Source organism: Oncorhynchus gorbuscha, linkage group LG01 (assembly GCF_021184085.1).
Source record: "Oncorhynchus gorbuscha isolate QuinsamMale2020 ecotype Even-year linkage group LG01, OgorEven_v1.0, whole genome shotgun sequence".
NCBI classification, from domain to species: domain Eukaryota; kingdom Metazoa; phylum Chordata; class Actinopteri; order Salmoniformes; family Salmonidae; genus Oncorhynchus; species Oncorhynchus gorbuscha.
Genome location: NC_060173.1, coordinates 92,441,650 through 92,460,813, shown reverse-complemented (window position 1 = coordinate 92,460,813; position 19,164 = coordinate 92,441,650). Strand labels below are relative to the sequence as shown.

Below are 19,164 nucleotides of genomic sequence, written 5' to 3'. Positions count from 1 at the left end.
ATTTTACACGATTATCAAGACGTCACACCAGGGTAAGCCTACACGGAACACGGCACTTAATTTAAGTGTTTCAAAAATCCTCTATGGGGAAAATAAATGGTGGAAAAAACGATTGGAACCATTTCCTTGTTTGGCCGCTAGGTTATGGATATTATGACTCGTACTGTGGTACTCTACTGTAACGTTAGCGCGTGCAAGTTTGGCATGCAGGCGTGACGGGTCTGGACCAAACTCAAGCTTAGTTCAAATCAACAAAATGTAAACTTTCTCAAACTTGTCATTTTGTGAATTACACTGTACATACATTTACTGGAGAAAATGGACCGTAATTAACTTCACTAGGAATATTGGGTAGATAGCTAGCCAACCTACCTCACCAAAACTTGGTTTCGAAATTATAACAGGCGTGCAATGACAGGTAGCTAACGTTACAACTCTAAACAACATGAATGACATTTTGTGGACTGGGAAAAGAGAATTCTAAGAATTTATCTGGTGGAGTGTAAGCAACACCGCATATTTCGGGTGTCAGCTTGATACGATCTGTTCGACATTTTTTAATTGACGACTCCGGTGCACTCCACAAATGATCGATTGAAATCATTCTGGTTAACTCCTTTTCTGCTCCAATTATGTCACGTGCTTATACAGGCACGCACGAACAGATGGAGCGAGAGGATGGAAATGGTTGCAAAGCAAAATATCCCCACTTGGGTGCGCCATAGCATTAAAATCCTTGACCTGGCGCCCGAAACCTGCACTTTGATGCAGTCTATGAATCACAGAACACCCTGACCATGCATGCACAGGTAGGTTCGTGATGTTGAAGTCCTGCGTTTTAAACATGCTTGAAGGCTAGTCTACAGATAAGACACTGTTTTGAACTCAGATCAAGCATCGTTTTTTTCCAACCTGATTGGCTTTTCTAGAACTAATGTAACAGGTGGGACCTATGGGGCGATAATCAATTACTGCTATCCCTTTAAAACGCAACTGTAAACAGCCATTTTGAGAAGATTGCTATGGGACCTACACCATGTGCCTTGTCTCTTTAGTGTCCAATACATGTTTCAGTGTTTTAAAAGTGTCCTCATTCTAAACCCTTTATTTTAAATGATCAATATTATTACAATTAGTTGTATGAAGATGTTAATCATGTAAATGTTATTGACTATAGGTGAAACAAGTTCTTTGGCGTAGATGGTGAGAAAGGACAGTTTGAAAATAGTTTTACATGTAAGTTACCCTAATTTATCTAATGTCAGTAGATTTAGTTCAATGTCATTATTGTGACCAACTGGCATTTTCATGTATTTTGTGTAGACTTAATTCCAGCCGCTGTTCTTATATTATTTTAACTTGCATTGAATATTAACATTTTTAAGTAGTAGGCTTTGAGGCTTTGGCCACTAGTGGCCTAACTTCCCCATTAGTCTGTGTTTGATTGCATTTGAGAGTATTCTTGGTCAGGGTAGTATTCAGTACTACTTAAAGGCTAAATGTATTTATTGGGGCCACTATAGTCCAGTAGGTCACACACATATTTCGGAACTTACTACTAGCCTAGCTACATTTTTGGAGAAACAGCTAAGCTGTTAACTGTAAGCTACTCAGTCGATTTAGTGTCAGATTGATTTAGTAAATATTGGCCTACATGCATTTACAATGACATATTTTTGTTTTATTCCCGCAGTATACATTCATTGATACACAGCAGTGGGGCTGAGGAGGCATCACTTTGATTTGTGCATAGCTGCAGTATTCCAAACCCGGTGCCTGAGGACAGGGTGAGCCGTGCAATAGAGCCAAATAATGGTAAGTGACAGCTTATTGGGAGCAGACAGGCCGGATGGCAGAGGTAATGTAGTAAACCATACAACAACTTTGCCCTTCAGCCTGCGTCTATCATCCTGAGGTACATTAAACCAGGTGAGGCTGGTGAGCTTTATATACACTACCGGTCAAACGTTTTAGAACACTCATTCAACAGTTTTACTTTGTTTTACTATTTTCTACATTGTAGAATAATAATGAAGACATCAAAACTATTAAATAATACATGGAATCATGTAGTAACAAAAGAAAGTGTTAAACAAATCTAAATATATTTGAGATTCTTCAAAGTAGCCACCCTTGATGCCTTGATGACAGCTTTGCACACTCTTGGCATTCTCTCAACAAGCTTCACCTGGAATGCTTTTCCAACAGTCTTGAAGGAGTTCCCACATATGCTGAGCACTTGTTGGCTGCTTTTCCTTCACTCTGTGGGCCGATTCATACCAAACCATCTCAATTTGGTTGAGGTCAGGTGATTGTGGAGGCCAGGTCATCTGATGCAGCTCTCCACCACTCTCCTTCTTGGTCAAATAGCCCTTAAACACCCTGGAGGTGTGTTGGGTTATTGTCCTGTTGAAAAACAAATGATAGTCCCCCTAAGCCCAAACCAGATGGGATGGCGTATCGCTGCAGAATGCTGTGGTAGCCATGCTGGTTAAGTGTGCCGTAAATTCTAAATATATCCCTGAATGTGTCACCAGCAAAGCACCATCACACCTCCTCCTCCATGCTTCATGGTGGGAACCACACATGCTGAGATCATGCGTTCACCCACACTGTTTCTCACAAAGACATGGCGGTTGGAACCAAAGGTCTTCAATTTGGACTCCTGACCAAAGGACAAATTTCCACCAGTCCATTGCTTGTGTTTTTTGGCCCAAGCAAGTCTCTTCTTATTATTGGTGTCCTTTAGCAGTGGTTTCTTTACAGAAATTTGACCATGAAGGCCTGATTCACACAGTCTCCTCTGAACAGTTGATGTTGAGACGTGTCTGTTACTTGAACTCTGTGAAGCATTTATTTGGGTTGCAATTTCTGAAGCTGGTAACTCTAACTTGTCCTCTGCAGCAGAGGTAACTCTGGGTCTTCCTTCCTGTGGCGGTCCTCATGAGAGACAGTTTGATCATAGCGCTTGATAGTTTGCGACTGCACTTGAAGAAACTTTCAAAGTTCTTGAAATGTTCCTGATTGACTGACCTTCATGTCTTAAAGTAATGATGGACTGTTGTTTCTCTTTGCTTCGTTGAGCTGTTCTTGCCATAATATGGATTTGGTCTTGTACCAAATAGGGCTATGTTTTGTATACCTCCCCCCTACCTTGGGACCCTCTGCACACATCAACAACAGTCAGCCACGAAGCATCGTTACCCATCGCTCCACAAAAGCCGCGGCCCTTGCAGAGCAAGGGGAACTACTACTTAAAGGTCTCAGAGCAAGTGACGTCACCGATTGAAACGCTATTTAGCGTGCACCGCTAACTAAGCTAGCCGTTTCACATCCGTTACACTCACCCCCCTTTTGACCTTCCTCCTTTTCCGCAGCAACCAGTGATCCGGGTCAACAGCATCAATGTAACAGTATAACTTTAGACCGACCCCTCGCCCATACCCGGGCGTGAACCAGGGACCCTCTGCACACATCAACAACAGTCACCCACGAAGCATCGTTACCCATCGCTCCACAAAAGCCGCGGCCCTTGCAGAGCAAGCGGAACTACTACTTCAAGGTCTCAGAGCAAGTGACGTCACCGATTGAAACGCTATTTAGCGTGCACCGCTAACTAAGCTAGCCGTTTCACATCCGTTACAAAGACACATCTGTTAATTGAAATGCATTCCAGGTGACTACCTCATGAAGCTGGTTGAGTGTGCAAAGCTGTCATCAAGGCAAAGGGTGGCTACTTTGAAGAATCTCAAATATAACATTTATTTTGAATTGTTTAACACTTTTCTTTTGTTACTGTATGATTCCATATGTGTTATTTCATAGTTTTGATGTCTTCATTATTATTATACAATGTAGAAAATGGTAAAGATAAAGAAAAACCCTTGAATGAGCAAGTGTTCAAAAACATTTGACCGGTAGTGTATTTGGCAGGTTTTAGCCCCGAGAACAGCTTGAGATGCACACATTGTAAGAATACATTTCTCACCTCTGTTGCACTGTCACATGAAATATGTCTCCTGGCCACAATCCAAAGTGAAAGGAGACTACCTTTGTGATGGTGTTAAAATGCCTGCAGGTAGAAAGGAGTAAACGGCCAATATTGGTTTGAATGCAAAATGGGTGAATGGCAAAGGACCCTAGGCCTAGACCAGTTATGACAAAGAAAGGAGTCCTTTGTCTCAGTCTGGTATGGCATAGTGTGTACTTTAGATCTGTGTGGCTATCCACATTTCTGCTCAATCGAGCTCTAAAAAGGCAGTTCATGAGCACAATGGCCCATGGGCATGACTATGCGCTTATAAAGTGTGTTAAGGTCCCAAAAAGCTTCCCTATTATTGATTGTTTGGTTGGTTGCTTCATGGCTGTAAGGCATGGCTGTAAGGCATAGGGAGGAGGGTAGAGTAGACATGGCAAACAGAGGCATGTGTTTACCCTATTGACTTTAGCCTATCAGACAGATGGATAGTAGAGTGTAGAGCAAAATACGAGTCTGGGGCTGTGGAGAAATCTGGCCTATGGTATTTACCAGGGTTGGCTGCAGACACTAAAGACTGGCAGGGGGATAAGCGTGCTTACCACCGGTAATGAACCAATGAGGTGGGCTGCCCAGGGGGTTTTGGGGATCGACCGACCCCCCCCCCCCCCCCCCATATCTTTTCCCGAAATGTGGGTCACTACCATCCTCGGGTGATTCTCCCTACCCCCCATGTTTCATATCAACAATACCCAGTACCGCCCCACACCCCCCAAAACAGAATCATACCACTTCCACTTAATGAGGAGTTTAATTAAGATTAATTGAGATGCATTTGATTTCTCTATGGCTGTTTTTAACATAGACCTTCGCTGCCAGTGCCTATCCCTCGTTATATCTAGCTGTTTCTGGATCACGACCACTTCTATAGGTCGATGCATATAATTTCAAATGGGAGGATGTTATGTCTGCAACCGTCGCCTTTGTTTGCATCTTCAGATTTAAAAACCTTCCCCCAAACCCCCCCCCAGTATGTATGTGCTAACAACATTTGCCTCCCTGCTCAGGCCTTTGTCCCTGAAATGCATGAAAAGGTCCGCAGACACTCTAGTAGACTTAGGGTTTGGTACTAAGTGGCCCCTCTTCTCTCTGGACCACTCGGTCACAAGGTGAAAAGAGCAGGGGCAAGGAATGAACAATTGCCTCTTTACCCTTTTCAGCCTCTCTGTCCTCCCCTCTAAAAGCCCATTGCTATGCACACAAAAGGAAGAGCTGTTAACCTGAAAAGCACTTATTGATTCCACCATGTGCATAGGCACTCTTAATGTATCAATATGATCAAAACGTCAAACAAATATTTGTATTACAATTTTGTTCTGATTCTACCACTCATTATTGTATATATGTAGGTATCTCCAATGGCTGTGAATAAAACATAGAGACAGATCTTCTAATTAAATCCAGGTCAGCTGGATTACATTTTTTAAAATGTATCTGTTATTTTACCAGGTAAGTTGACTGAGAACACGTTCTCATTTGCAGCAACGACCTGGAGAATAGTTACAGGGGAGAGGAGGGGGGTGAATGAGCCAATTATAAACTGGGGATTCTTAGGTGACCATGATGGTTTGAGGGCCAGATTGGGAATTTAGCCAGGACACCAGGGTTAACACCCCTACTCTTACGATAAGTGCCATGGGATCTTTAATGACCTCAGAGTCAGGACACCCGTTTAACGTCCCATCCGAAAGACGGCACCCTACACAGGGTAGTGTCCCCAATCACTGCCCTGGGGCATTGGGATATTTTTTTAGACCAGAGGAAAGAGTGCCTCCTACTGGCCCTCCAACACCACTTCCAGCAGCATCTGGTCTCCCATCCAGGAACTGACCAGGACCAACCCTGCTTAGCTTCAGAAGCAAGCCAGCAGTGGTATGCAGGGTGGAATGCTGCTCTACAACAAACCTTTTTCTCTACAACAAAGCTTTCTTAGTGTCCAACAAGCTTTCTCTGCCCTTAACCTCATTCTAAACACCTCCAAAACAAAGTTCATGTGGTTTGGTAAGAAGAATACCCCTCTCCCCACAGGTGTGATTACTACCTTTGAGGTAGTCACCTCATACTTGGGAGTATGGCTAGATGGTACACTGTCCTTCTTTCAGCACATATCAAAGCTGCAGGCTAAAGTTACACCTAGACTTGGTTTCCTCTATCGTAATCACTCCTCTTTCACCCCAACTGCCAAACTAACCCTAATTCAGATGACCATCCTACCCATGTTAGATTACGGAGACACAATTTATAGATCGGAAGGTAAGGGTGCTCTCGAGCGGCTAAATGTTCTTTACCATTCGGCCATCAGATTTGCCACCAATGCTCCTTATAGGACACATCACTGCACTCTATACTCCTCTGTAAACTGGCCATCTCTATATACCCGTCGCAATAAGCATCGACCCACTGGTTGATGCTTATAGGTCTCACTCCCCGCGATCTGAGATGTCAGATACTGCAGCCCTCATCCTCCACATACACCCGTTTCGCCAGTCACATTCTGTTAAAGGTCCCCAAAGCACACACGTCCCTGGGTCGCTCCTCTTTTCAGTACGCTGCTGCTAGCAACTGGAACGAGCTGCAGCAAACACTCGAACTGGACAGTTTTATCTCCATCTCTTCATTCAAAGACTCAATCGTGGACACTCTTACTGACAGTTGTGGCTGCTTTGTGTGATGTATTGTTTCTATTTTCTTGCCCTTTGTGCTGTTGTCAGTGCCCAATAATGTTTGTACCATGTTGTGCTGTTAACATGTTGTCATGTTGTGTTGCTACCATGCTGTGTTGTCATGTGTTGCTGCCTTGCTATGTTCTCTTAGGTCTCTCTTTATGTAGTGTCGTGTTCTCTTGTCGTGATGTGTTTTGTCCTATTTTTCATTTTTTTCAATTTAAAATCCCATCAGGAGGCCTTTCGGTAGGCTGTGATTGTATGTAAGAATTTGTTCTTAACTGACTTGCTTAGTTAAATATATGTAAAAAAAAAAATAATAATAATAAACTGACCAACAGTATTGCTCTTTTTGTGAAATGACCTTGTTACATTAAATGTAATGGGAGACTACAGAGGACCATATTGTATCCCCACAATACAGTGATCCTACTCAATGCGCTCATTGGTTCCATGTATTACTCAATAGAGGCTTTCTGTCTTCAGATGGTCTTCAGGTCCTCATATTTAAAACCCAAAGGGACCCTCAAGCATCACACTCAGTCTCATCAGAGACCATCGGGGACCATTGCCTTTGAATTGGGGGCCTTTGACATGGTACTGGGCTGGAGACTGGGGCCTTTAGAGGTGGGTGTGTATCTGAGTGGTAAACCCTAAACCATCTGGATAAATCGGTGTGACAATTATTTTACTTTGCTGCACTTTCAGAATGCTTGACCTGCTTCTCAGCATTGATACACACATTCTCAGGGCGAGGCATGGGTCACCACCGAGGGTTCCACTGTGTGAGTGTGGGTGTGTTATGATGATCTGCCAGCTGCTCTGTGATGGGAGTCCTGGGCCCTGAGTCCTGGGTGGAAGATTGGACTAGGTGAGGAGGTATAGGAGTTGGAGATGTTTGGTGGTCAGCCAAAGCCTCCATTCAATAAGTACCGTAAGATACACAAACTTTACTATAGTTCATATTTTTTAAGTGCAGAGTATGGCACTTATTAAGTTTTATTTGGGATTCGTAATATCCTTGGTTTAATTCTCAGGCCATGTTATGCATGAATCACTACATCAATATTATGAATATGACCACTATTTCTTTAGAAAACTTGGCAGAGACAAATGTCTCCAGAGAGTAGTGCGGTCTGCCCAACGCATCAGGGACAAACTACCTGCCCTCCAGGACACCTACAGCATCTGATGTCACAGGAAGGCCAAGAAGATTAAGGACAACAACCACCCGAGCCACTGCCTGTTCACCTCTCTATCATCTAGAAGACAAGGTCAGTACAGGTGCATCAAAGCTGGGACCGAGAGACTGGAAAAACATCTATCTCAAGGCCATCAGACTGTTAAATAGCCATCACTAGCACATTAGAGACTGCTGCCTATATACATAGACTTGAAATCACTGGCCACGTTCATAAATGGAACACAAGTCACTTTAATGTTTACTTATCTTGCATTTCTCATATGTATATACTGTATTCTACTGTATCTTAGTCTATGCCACTCTGACATTGCTCGTCCATGTATTTATATATTCTTAATTCCATTCCTTTACTTAGATTTGTGTGTATTAGGTATATGTTATGAAATTGTTCAATATTTCTGCACTGTTGGAGCTAGAAACACAAGCATTTCGCTACACCCGCAATAACATCTGCTAAACAAGTGTATGTCACCAATAAGATTTGATTTGTACCGTTGATTGTGGTCTATAAATACAGTTTATGACAAGCAAATAATTTGGTTTTCACACCAGTGTGTTAACTATGATGACTCACTACTTGAAAATGAGAAGAGCTTACCAAGAAAAACATCCAAAAGGACTAATTCAAGCCAGAAATGAGTTGGAGCACTCATCAAAAAAGGCAGTGATTTATTTTAGCTCCCTTTAATTCATTGTACAGAAGTCTGAGGAAGACGTCGAAACGTCAGTCACCTGTTTTCCTCTAGTTTTAACTGTGTTTTGAGGCTATACAGTGTTTGTTTACACATGACGAAAACAAGCTTGTACACTGTACAAAAATATAAACGCAACTATTTTACTGAGTTACAGTTCATGTAAGAAAATCAGTAAATTTAAATAAATAAATTGGGCCCTAATCTATGGATTTCACATGACTCGGCAGAGGTGCAGCCATGGGCCCACCCACTTGGGGTCAAGGCCCAGCCAATCAGAGATTGGTTTAATGAGATTTTCCCAACATTACAGACAGAAATACTCCTCAGTTTCATCAGCTGTCCTGTTGGCTGGTCTCAGACGATCCTGCAGGTGAAGAAGCCTGATGTGGAGGTCCTGGGCTGGCGTGGTTACACAGTCTGTGATTGTGAGGCGGGTTGGACTTACTGCCAAATTCTCTAAAATGACTTCGGAGGTGGCGTATGGTAGAGAAATTAACATGAAATACTCTGGCAACAGCTCTGGTGAACATTCCTGCAGACAGCATACAAACTGCACGCTCCCTCAACTTGAGACATCTGTGGCATTGTGTTGTGACAAAACTGCACATTTTAGAGTGGTCTTTTATTGTCCCCAGCACAAGGTGCACCTGTGAACAGATCATGTTGTATAATCAGCTTCTTGGTATGCCGGTGGATGGATTATATTGGCAAAGGAGAAATGCTCACTAGCAGGGATGTAAACTAATTTGTGCATACAATTGGAGAGACACAAGCTTTTTGTGCGTATAGAAGGTTTCCGTGATCTTTTATTTCAACTCATTAAACATGGGACCAATGCTTTACATGTTTATATTTTTGTTTATATTTTGTGTTCTGCTGGGGTATGACAGTTGAGCTAAGCTAATAAAGCATCTATAGGTTCTATTCTTCAATCAACAGGTATATATAAATAAAATGTATGTAGCAATCACAGATTGCAAATCCCCTTTTTTCTAGGTGAGATATACCTTCTCCCACTCTCTATACTAAAGCTCCCAGCTATGCTCTGGTATAAACCAAAGTGGATTGGAGTCCTGTGTTCTGGCTTTCTGTTAGGCCTGTGAGGTAAGATGGTTCAGTGGGATATTGGAAAGGTCTGCTCTACTGTGATCCATCAGTCTCTAATTGAAACTCCCCACTGGTTAAAAACTGGTTGTCAATGTTGCTTCCACATAATTTCAACCCAAAAAATCACTGTGATGTTGAATAAATGTGGGAAACTGATTTGGTTTGCAAAAAGCCATCAATGTAAGTGCATTTCCCACCAAAAGATGTCACCCTGTTTTTAATTTTTAAAAACTAAATCCAATGATATGGTGACTTTTTTGTTGATTTCACGTTAGTTGACAACTCAACCAAATATAAATCAAAACTATACATTGAACTGATGTCTGTGCCCAGTGGGTCTGGGCCTCTTCACATGGCTCTGGGAAGATGTTCCCTTCAGGCACAGATGTAGGATCAACATATCTTCTCCCAATCATAATCTCAACCAGGGGGTCAGCTTCATCCTCGTGTCACATGGCTTTACCGGCATTACATTGTTGCTGTTACTCAATGTATAGATCCTCATGGCATAGTTTGTCTGCCTTGACTCTTGTTCAAGCTCATGGCTTATGAGCTTTGTGTGTATCATCACATGGACTCAGTGTTGTCAGAGTGTGAGACAGAGCTGCTGGGTGGTCTACTCCTGGGATATTATAGTGTGAATGGTTAGACTTTATTGTACACTGTGTCTGCCGTTATATGAAGAGGGCTCTAGTGTCTGTACGCTTTTGAGCAATTATGCAACCGACACAACAAATGTATCTCTAGGAAGAAAGTCACACACAAATGTGTCCGCAATGCACATGAGGGTCACGCACATACACACACACACACACACTCAGAATTCTAGCTTGTCATCCTTGTCATTTGAAAAGTCATTGGGCCCTCCGCTTTTCCTTACATAGACTGCTTTTCTATTGTTTATGGATCTATGTATTCACTAAATCTGTCACTGAGAGATTGACAGAGAATGACATAGCTTCCATCTCTGCCACACATTACACACCTAAATTACAGGCGATGAGACGACACCTGCCAATCTCACACACACATTAAGTTCTGAAAACACCTGAGCTCTGTGCTGTAAAAACACTTGAAGATGTGACTTAGGTGATGAAACAAACACAATACACACACATGTTGGCCAGCTGGACAAAGTGCCATACATACACTCACAGCCGTAAAACATATTTACACATGGAAATCCTGATGAGTCTTTTTTGACCATCCTTGAAGTATGTCAAATTCAAGGAAGGCATTGCCATTGGTTCCATGAATTTATCCATCATCGTAGTCAATCTGATTGGACGTTTGAAGATGGATCCCCGGCCTACTCTATCTATAGTCATGTCTGATTTAGGATAGAGAGGAGTCTTATCTACAGGAAAAAGGTTCCATGCCCTCTCTAATGAATAGCTTCCTGAGATATGGAGGACGTCTCTTCAGCTCTAGTTAGGGAGAATGTTTGGCTCGAGCTCACAACTCTTACACCCGATCTTGAGCTTCAAAGGTATGCTATTGTATATAAAACCAACCATAATTCGGTGTTTTGTGGAAAAGGATATTAAAGATACTTTTTACTACGACAAATTGAGGTTCTGTTTGATGAAAAGCTTTTATCAAAGCTCAATTTAAGACTGTAGTGGGTGTGTTCTCATATGTCAATCTTTCTCTGTTATTTTTATTCTGCCAAGGGCCTGTGCTGTTCTGACTAAGCTAGCTGCATGGCGAGCACAAGGTTTGGGTGCTTGAAAGCCTTGTTTGCTTGTTGATTTCTAAGGAATGACATCAATATTTGGTAGAGATGTATCTCATCTAGGTCATGGGTTCAACCAAGTGATAATTTGACTGGCGGCCCACACCCTTACAACCACCCTTTTGCCCATTGTCACCCCCTCAACCTGCTGGGGTACCCATGCCCTCTGCAGGCACTCCCTCTAGTCTCTCCCTCCCTCCCTTTTCCACCCTTCTTCACTGTTTTCTCCAGGCTTGCCCTCTCTGTCCCTATCTTGGCTCCTGTCTCTCTCTTCACTCTCTCCGATTGCTCTTCCCCAGTCACATTTCATATGGTCCCTTAAACGACCCTTTGACTGCCTAGCATTAGCATAACCACTAACCTCGCTAACAGTCCCATGGCCGTCCCCTCATGTTAAATCACTGAGAGTTAGCTCCTATCTCCCAGCTCTAGGCGCCACACTACTTCCTAATGAGAGAAGACACTGCTCTGGGTGACGCAAGGCTGCATTAGCACTCAACCAAACAGGGAGATGTGTACAGGCGTGCTCATACACGCACCCACACACACACTCAGACACACTGACGCTGTTCTCTGTGTACTGTCTGATGAAGAGCTTGTCAAATCACAAGTTCTCTTGAGGGGTGGTTATGATGAAGATACCGCTAAATGTGGCTATTAGGCCACTTTTTGTCTCTTGTAATGTACTGGACTATATTAGCCAGATGTAAGCATAGACCAATCAGCCTAAACCCCTATATTTACACAATATAGGACTGTCTCTCCATCCAACTAGATTTTGAGTCATTTATACTGAACAAAAATATTTCAGTATTTCACATTACTGGGAATACAGATACCTTAAAAATATTCCAAAAACCAGTCAGTATCTGGTGTGACCACCATTCGCCTCATGCAGCACAACTCATCTCCTTCGCATAGAGTTGATCAGGCAGGTGATTGTGGCCTACGGAATGTTGTCCCACTCCTCTTCAATGGCTGTGCGAAGTTGCTGGATATTGGCGGGAACTGTAACACTCTGTCGTACATGTCGATCCAGAGCATCCCAAATGTGCTCAATAAGTGACATGTCTGGTGAGTATGCAGGCCATGGAAGAAGTGGGACATTTTCAGCTTCCAGGAATTGTGTACAGATCCTTGCGACATGGGCCCGTGCATTTTCATGCTAAAACATAAGGTGATGTCGGCAGATGAATGGCACGACGATGGGTTTCAGGATTTCACCACGGTGTCTCTGTGCATTCAAATTAAATGCAATAAAATGCAATTGTGTTTGTTGTCCGTAGCTTATGTCTGCCCATACCATAACCTCACTGCCACCATGGGGCACTCTGTTCACAACGTTGACATCAGCAAACCGGTCACCCACACAACGCCATAAACGTGGTCTGCGGTTGTGAAGCCGGTTGGACGTACTGACAAATTCTCTAAAACAACATTGGATGTGGCTTATGGTAGAGAAATGAACATTCAAGTCTTTGGCAACAGCTCTTTTGGACATTCCTGCAGTCAGCATGTCAATTGCCCGCTCTCTCAACTTGAGACATCTGTGGCATTGTGTTGTGACAACTGCACATTTTAGTGGCCTTTTATTGTCCCCCGCACAAGGTGCACCTGTGTAATAATGATGCTGTTTAATCAGGTTATTGATATGCCACACCTGTCAGGTGGATGGATTCTCTTGGCAAAGGAGAAATGCTCACTAACAGGGATGTAAACAAATTTTTGCACAATTTGAGAGAACTACGTATTTTGTGCGTATGGAACATTTCTGGGATCTTTTATTTCAGCTCATGAAACATGGGACTGACACTTTACATGTTGTGTTTATATTTCTGTTCAGTGTACATGTGGAACTAATCTCCCCACTCCAATGACCTCGTCCGTTGGAACCCACCACCATCTTGTAAAACAATCAGTTACCATGGATATATCGTGTTGAGCAGGATTTAATTAGCAGTGACTGGTTACAGGAATGAAGGGCCAGGGAGAGTTCCAGTGAGATAGGACTGAAATTACATCATGCTCAAAAAATGATTTTATTGGTGTCGTGCAGCAGCCCAATCTGTGACAGCCATTAAGGCTTTTCTGTAATGGTTTACATGCTGTTGAAGAGTGTGCACGATATTTAGGATGAGAGAAATAAAGGTTGTCATTGACGTTTGGGTCTAGGCACAACATGACTGTGAACTGGGTTTTCTGGCTGTTTTAAGATATATTTATTATATTGCAGAAGAGCCAATAGAATAGTCAACTCAGAGTGAGAGATGAGAGGAATTAATATGGTTGCGTTCTATAGGCTCTTTCCTGTTACACGATGTCACACAAGTGGATCAGATTAGTATATTTAAAACGGTGGTGGAAAAAATACTTGCCCTATTTGCAGGAGAAGCTGAAAAGTTGTATCAAATCCTACTTGCTGTTTCAGCTCTTAAGCTGGAGTCAGACTAAATATTTGAGCGTTGTGCGGTTTGTATCTTTTCTTTGTTTTACAGTGCGGAGTGTGGGCCACATGGGAATCCAGCCATACCGCCGGTGCCTGGCCCCAGCACTGCCTGTCTCTCCTCTCTGTGAATATAAGTCAATGGGGCTGGAGATTGCGCATGTTTTCAGACCAACCATAATATAAAAACATTGCCCCATTCACTTGATTCCTGTACGACCACATTCCAATGCTCAGAATTTCTTAATGCCCTCATTTCAACTTCAAGATTGGAGTTAAACCATCTATTAATTCAGATAGCATTTCCATACATATGTGGAATGTGCTTTCAACAAAAGAGGAAGTGGCAACGTGACTTTTCGCCCATTGACTTAAATCCTCCATTGTTCTCATGGGCTTTGTCTAGAAGTATGTGTACAGGACTGTATGCTTCAGCAATGCAGAAATCAAGACCAGTTAACTTTTGAGGATATTGACACAGAGGTGTTAGCTGTAGCTTTTGGCCTTTTGTTAAGAATGTACCGTGCCAGAAAAATATGCCTGATGTTGATAGCTGGAGATTACGACATACCTGATCAACACAAAAGTTATTCTAATCTCCCTAGTGGGTGTTTAATGATTAACTTTAGTTCTAAATGAAAATAAATTGATGTTTTTGAGTCTTAGGAGTGAGAGTTAGAAGTATGTGTACAGTAATGGGGACTTGGATGAGTTAGAAGTTAGATAAGGTCTTGTTAAGGTGAATTGATGGAGAAACCATAACAGCATGTAGATTTTAACCAAGGGGAAGAATTTGACATGACTATCTCTGTGACACTAAAATTCCTGGTTCAGGCCCCATGTTAGGGCCTAATTAGTAGACCAGGACAGATTGTTTCCAAGCCTCAGTGCCAATGCCTAGACAGATGATTATTAACCAGGATGACTGGTGCTGGATACATGACCAGAACCAGGACCCCATCCAAAACTGCAACCTTCCTTAGAGCTGAACAGTCATTATCAGGACAATAGCCATTAACTAACAACGATCGACTAAGACCATAATCTTTAACTAGAACAGACAATGCTATTTGGGGCTTGTCTTCCTTGCTCCTCACATGGTACCATTTCCATAATCATGTTTTTAATCATTCTCTGGAAATTCAGTCTGCATGTGCTGAAGAAAAGAACCCCCCCAAAACACTGTTGACCTAGCTTGACTGGATCCAGAGTTTTATATGATGATCATTTTAACATCAAGGCTCCTCAGAATAGCATTTAAAATATTTAGAGGAATGGCAACACATTGCACACATGTAATTACAATTATTATTAAATGGGGATTGTGCCACGAGCACATAGTGATGATGCATACCTGTCTCTTTCATACTCTGGATATAGGGTTTTCATTTTTGTACTCAGTTTAGTAAGGAATTAGGTTATTTATGTAACAGAAAGCAGTTATCCCTTTTTAGAGACTCCTCGTGTGTGCAGTAAACAGACCTGGCTATACACGGAGCTGATCTGATGCTACAACAACCAGGGTCTTTTAGTAGGTTCTCATGCACCCCCCCTTCACTAGTATCTTATTTGATCAGGTTGCTACTACTCATGCACCCCTCCCCCCACGCACGCACATACACACACACACCACTGGCCAATAGCGTGGCTGAGCACAGGTGCAGGACATCCATGCATTGGCTCCACGTTTCGCTTCCTGACTCAAACCTTCCCTCAGCAGCAGGTGCTGCACCACTACTCATCCAAATAATGCCCCCCCCCTCCTCATCTTCTCTCCAGGCTGTAATTGATTACAGAATGAGTCTTGTATGTGTTTAGATGAGCTCACTGGGGAATGTCTGTAATGTTTCCAGAATGATCTATCATCCTCAGCGCAGAACTCTGCCAATGCAGCATCGATGCTCCTAGCTTCCACAGACCAACATGGAGGACACGTACGGTAGGCCTAGTCTCTGATAACAGGACTCGATTGATTAGTTTGGATTTTGCTTGCTTTTTTTTGACCACACTCATTTTTAAATTAAGCAAAGTTACAGTATGGTTATGGTTCCAAGCATGTCTCCCAATATAGCATAGAATGTTTTTAGGACCAAAGTAATCTTATCTTGTTGTTTACTAAACAAGAATATTCTGTACGGGTCTGTCTTCATTTGTGATACCAAAACACGTAAGCCTGCGGCTGAAGTATACTTACACTTTGATCAAGCTTTGGAACTGTGGAGTGGAGGACTAAAGTGTGAAAATAGGTGTGATGAGAGAGGGATGAAATGTCAGGTTGACAGAGGTGGGAGTTGTGTGAATAAAGTGGAAATGAAAGAAGAGCGAGCACAAAGGACAACACATGGGTTGGAAAGCAGCGTCGGTGATGTGTATATGAGGAAGAGTGGACGTGTGTTAATGAACACTGACAGCCTGTGAAAGTGACTTAATGAAGACCTCACATATGGAGCCTCATCAGCCCTGTCATAACGTATGTGTGCCTTATAGGATTACTGGGCTCAGCTGCTTAAAGAGAGCCATCTTTCATTACATTACACACTGATATACAGTGAGGGAAAAACTATTTGATCCCCTGCTGATTAAGTATGTTTGCCCACTGACAAAGAAATGATCAGTCTATAATTGTAATGGTAGGTTTATTTGAACAGTGAGAGACAGAATAACAACAACAAAATCCAGAAAAACGCATGTCAAAAATGTTATAAATTGATTTGCATTTTAATGAGGGAAATAAGTATTTGACCCCTCTGCAAAACATGACTTAGTACTTGTTGGCAATCAGAGGTCAGATGTTTCTTGTAGTTGGCCACCAGGTTTGCACACATCTCAGGAGGGATTTTGTCCCACTCCTCTTTGCAGATCTTCTCCAAGTCATTAAGGTTTCGAGGCTGACGTTTGGAAACTCAAACCTTCAGCTCACTCCACAGATTTTCTATGGGATTAAGGTCTGGAGACAGGCTAGGCCACTCCAGGACAAAAAAAATGTTCTTCCTCTTGAGCCACTCCTTTGTTGCCTTGGCCGTGTGTTTTGGGTCATTGTCATGCTGGAATACCCATTTACGACCCATTTTCAATGCCCTGGTTGAGGGAAGGAGGTTCTCACCCAAGATTTGACGGTACATGGCCCCGTCCATCGTCCCTTTGATGCGGTGAAGTTGTCCTGTCCCCTTAGCAGAAAACCACCCCCAAAGCATAATGTTTCCACCTCCATGTTTGACAGTGGGGATGGTGTTCTTGGTCATAGGCAGCATTCCTCCTCCTCCTAACACGGCGAGGTGAGTTGATGCCAAAGAGCTCCATTTTGCTCCATTCTCCATTCTGACCACAACACTTTCACCCAGTTGTCCTCTGAATCATTCAGATGTTCATTGGCAAACTTCAGACGGGCATGTATATGTGCTTTCTTGATCAGGGAGACCTTGCGGGCGCTGCAGGATTTCAGTCCTTCACAGCGTAGTGTGTTACCAAATGTTTTCTTGGCGACTATGGTCCCAGCTGTCTTGAGATCATTGACAAGATCCTCCCGTGTAGTTCTGGGCTGATTCCTCACCGTTCTCATGATCATTGCAACTCCACGAGGTGAGATCTTGCATGGAGCCCCAGGCCGAGGGAGATTGACAGTTCTTTTTGTGTTTCTTCCATTTGCGAATAATCACCAACTGTTGTCACCTTCTCACCAAGCTGCTTGGCGATGGTCTAGTAGCCCATTCCAGCATTGTGTAGGACTATAATCTTGTCCCTGACATCCTTGGAGAGCTCCTTGGCCATGGTGGAGAGTTTGGAATCTGATTGATTGCTTCTGTGGACAGGTGTCTTTTATACAGGTAACAAACTAAGATTAGGAGCACTCCCTTTAAGAGTGTACTCCTAATCTCAGCTCGTTACCTGTATAAAAGACACCTGTGAGCCAGAAATCTTTCTGATTTGAGAGGGGTTCAAATACTTATTTCCCTCATTAAAATGCAAATCAATTTATAACATTTTTGACATGTTTTTCTGGATTTTGTTGTTGTTATTCTGTCTCACTGTTCAAATAAACCTACCATTACAATTATAGACTGATAACTTCTTTGTCAGTGGGCAAACGTACAAAATCAGCAGGGGATCAAATACTTTTTTCCCTCACTGTATATACACACACACACACAGGTCTATTTCAGGTTTAACACAGAGTGACATGCTGTAAACCTGACACGCTGATGAATGTAAACTGAGTATACAAAACATTAGGAACACGTGCTCTTCCTCTTCATTAGACTGACCAGGTGAATCCAAGTGAAAGCTATGATCCCTTATTGATGTCAACTATTAAATCCACTTCAATCAGTGTAGATGAAGTGGAGGACAATTGAGACATGGATTGTGTATGTGTGCCATTCAGATGGTGAATAGGCAAGACGAGATTTCAGTGCCTTTGAAAGGGGTATGGTAGTAGGTGCCAGAAGCACCGGTTTCAGTGTTCCAAGAACTGCAACGCTGCTGGGTTTTTCATGCTCAAGTTTCCCATGTGTATCAAGAATGGTCCACCACCCAAAGGATACCCAGCCAACTTGACACAACTCTGGGAAACATTGGAGTCAACATGGGCTAGCATCCCTGTGGAATACTTTCGACACCTTGTAGAGTCCATGCCCCGACAAATTCAGTCTATACTGAGGGAAAAGGGGGGTGCAACTCAATATAAGGAAGGTGCTCCTAATGTTTTGTGCACTCTGTGTATAGCCCTGTGCACATCATTTCTAGATGAACTTCAAACAGCTGTATTAGGGGAGATATGTACTGTATGAGAAGAATTAGGACTGCGGAATTGGTGCAGGTTGAATCTGAATGGACAGCGCAAGAGAGGGACAGAGAGAGAGATGGGATATACCATGGAAGTGCTTAGTGATACTTACAGAATTATTTAATATAATTCTTTGCTTAAGCCCTTAGATGGGTATCAGACCATTGAACAGTGATGGAAAAAGTACTCAATTGTTATACTTGAGCAAAAGTAAAGATACCTTTTTAATAAAAAATAACTCAAGTATAAAAGTATTTGGTTTTAAATATACTTAAGTATCAAAAGTAAAAGTATAAATCATTGCAAATTCCTTATATTAAGCAAACCAGACAGCACAATTGTCTTGTTTTTTAAAATGTATTTACGGATAGCCAGGGGCACACTCCAACACTCAGATATAATTAACAAATGAAGCATTTGTGTTTAGTGAGTCCGTCATATCAGAGACAGTAGGGATGACCAAGGATGTTCTCTTGATAAGTGCATGAATTGGACCAT

General features: G+C 42.5%; 1 protein-coding gene and 1 long non-coding RNA gene across 2 annotated transcripts in view; both read left to right on the top strand.

Annotated features, from left to right (window-relative positions):
• LOC124045955 (rho GTPase-activating protein 20-like) overlaps positions 1-19,164 on the top strand; it is a 119,674-nt gene continuing 100,510 nt past the window's right edge. Inside the window, exons 1-4 of the mRNA XM_046365811.1 lie at positions 1-32; positions 652-809; positions 1,178-1,236; positions 1,694-1,815. Of these exons, the coding sequence (XP_046221767.1) occupies positions 1,813-1,815 (3 nt within the window). The 5' untranslated portion in view covers positions 1-32; positions 652-809; positions 1,178-1,236; positions 1,694-1,812. The remainder of the gene's footprint in view (positions 33-651; positions 810-1,177; positions 1,237-1,693; positions 1,816-19,164) is intronic.
• LOC124045968 lies at positions 6,796-15,228 on the top strand. Its single transcript, XR_006840932.1, has 4 exons — positions 6,796-7,326; positions 7,408-7,570; positions 7,795-7,973; positions 13,936-15,228. It is a non-coding gene; the product is annotated as an uncharacterized LOC124045968 (long non-coding RNA).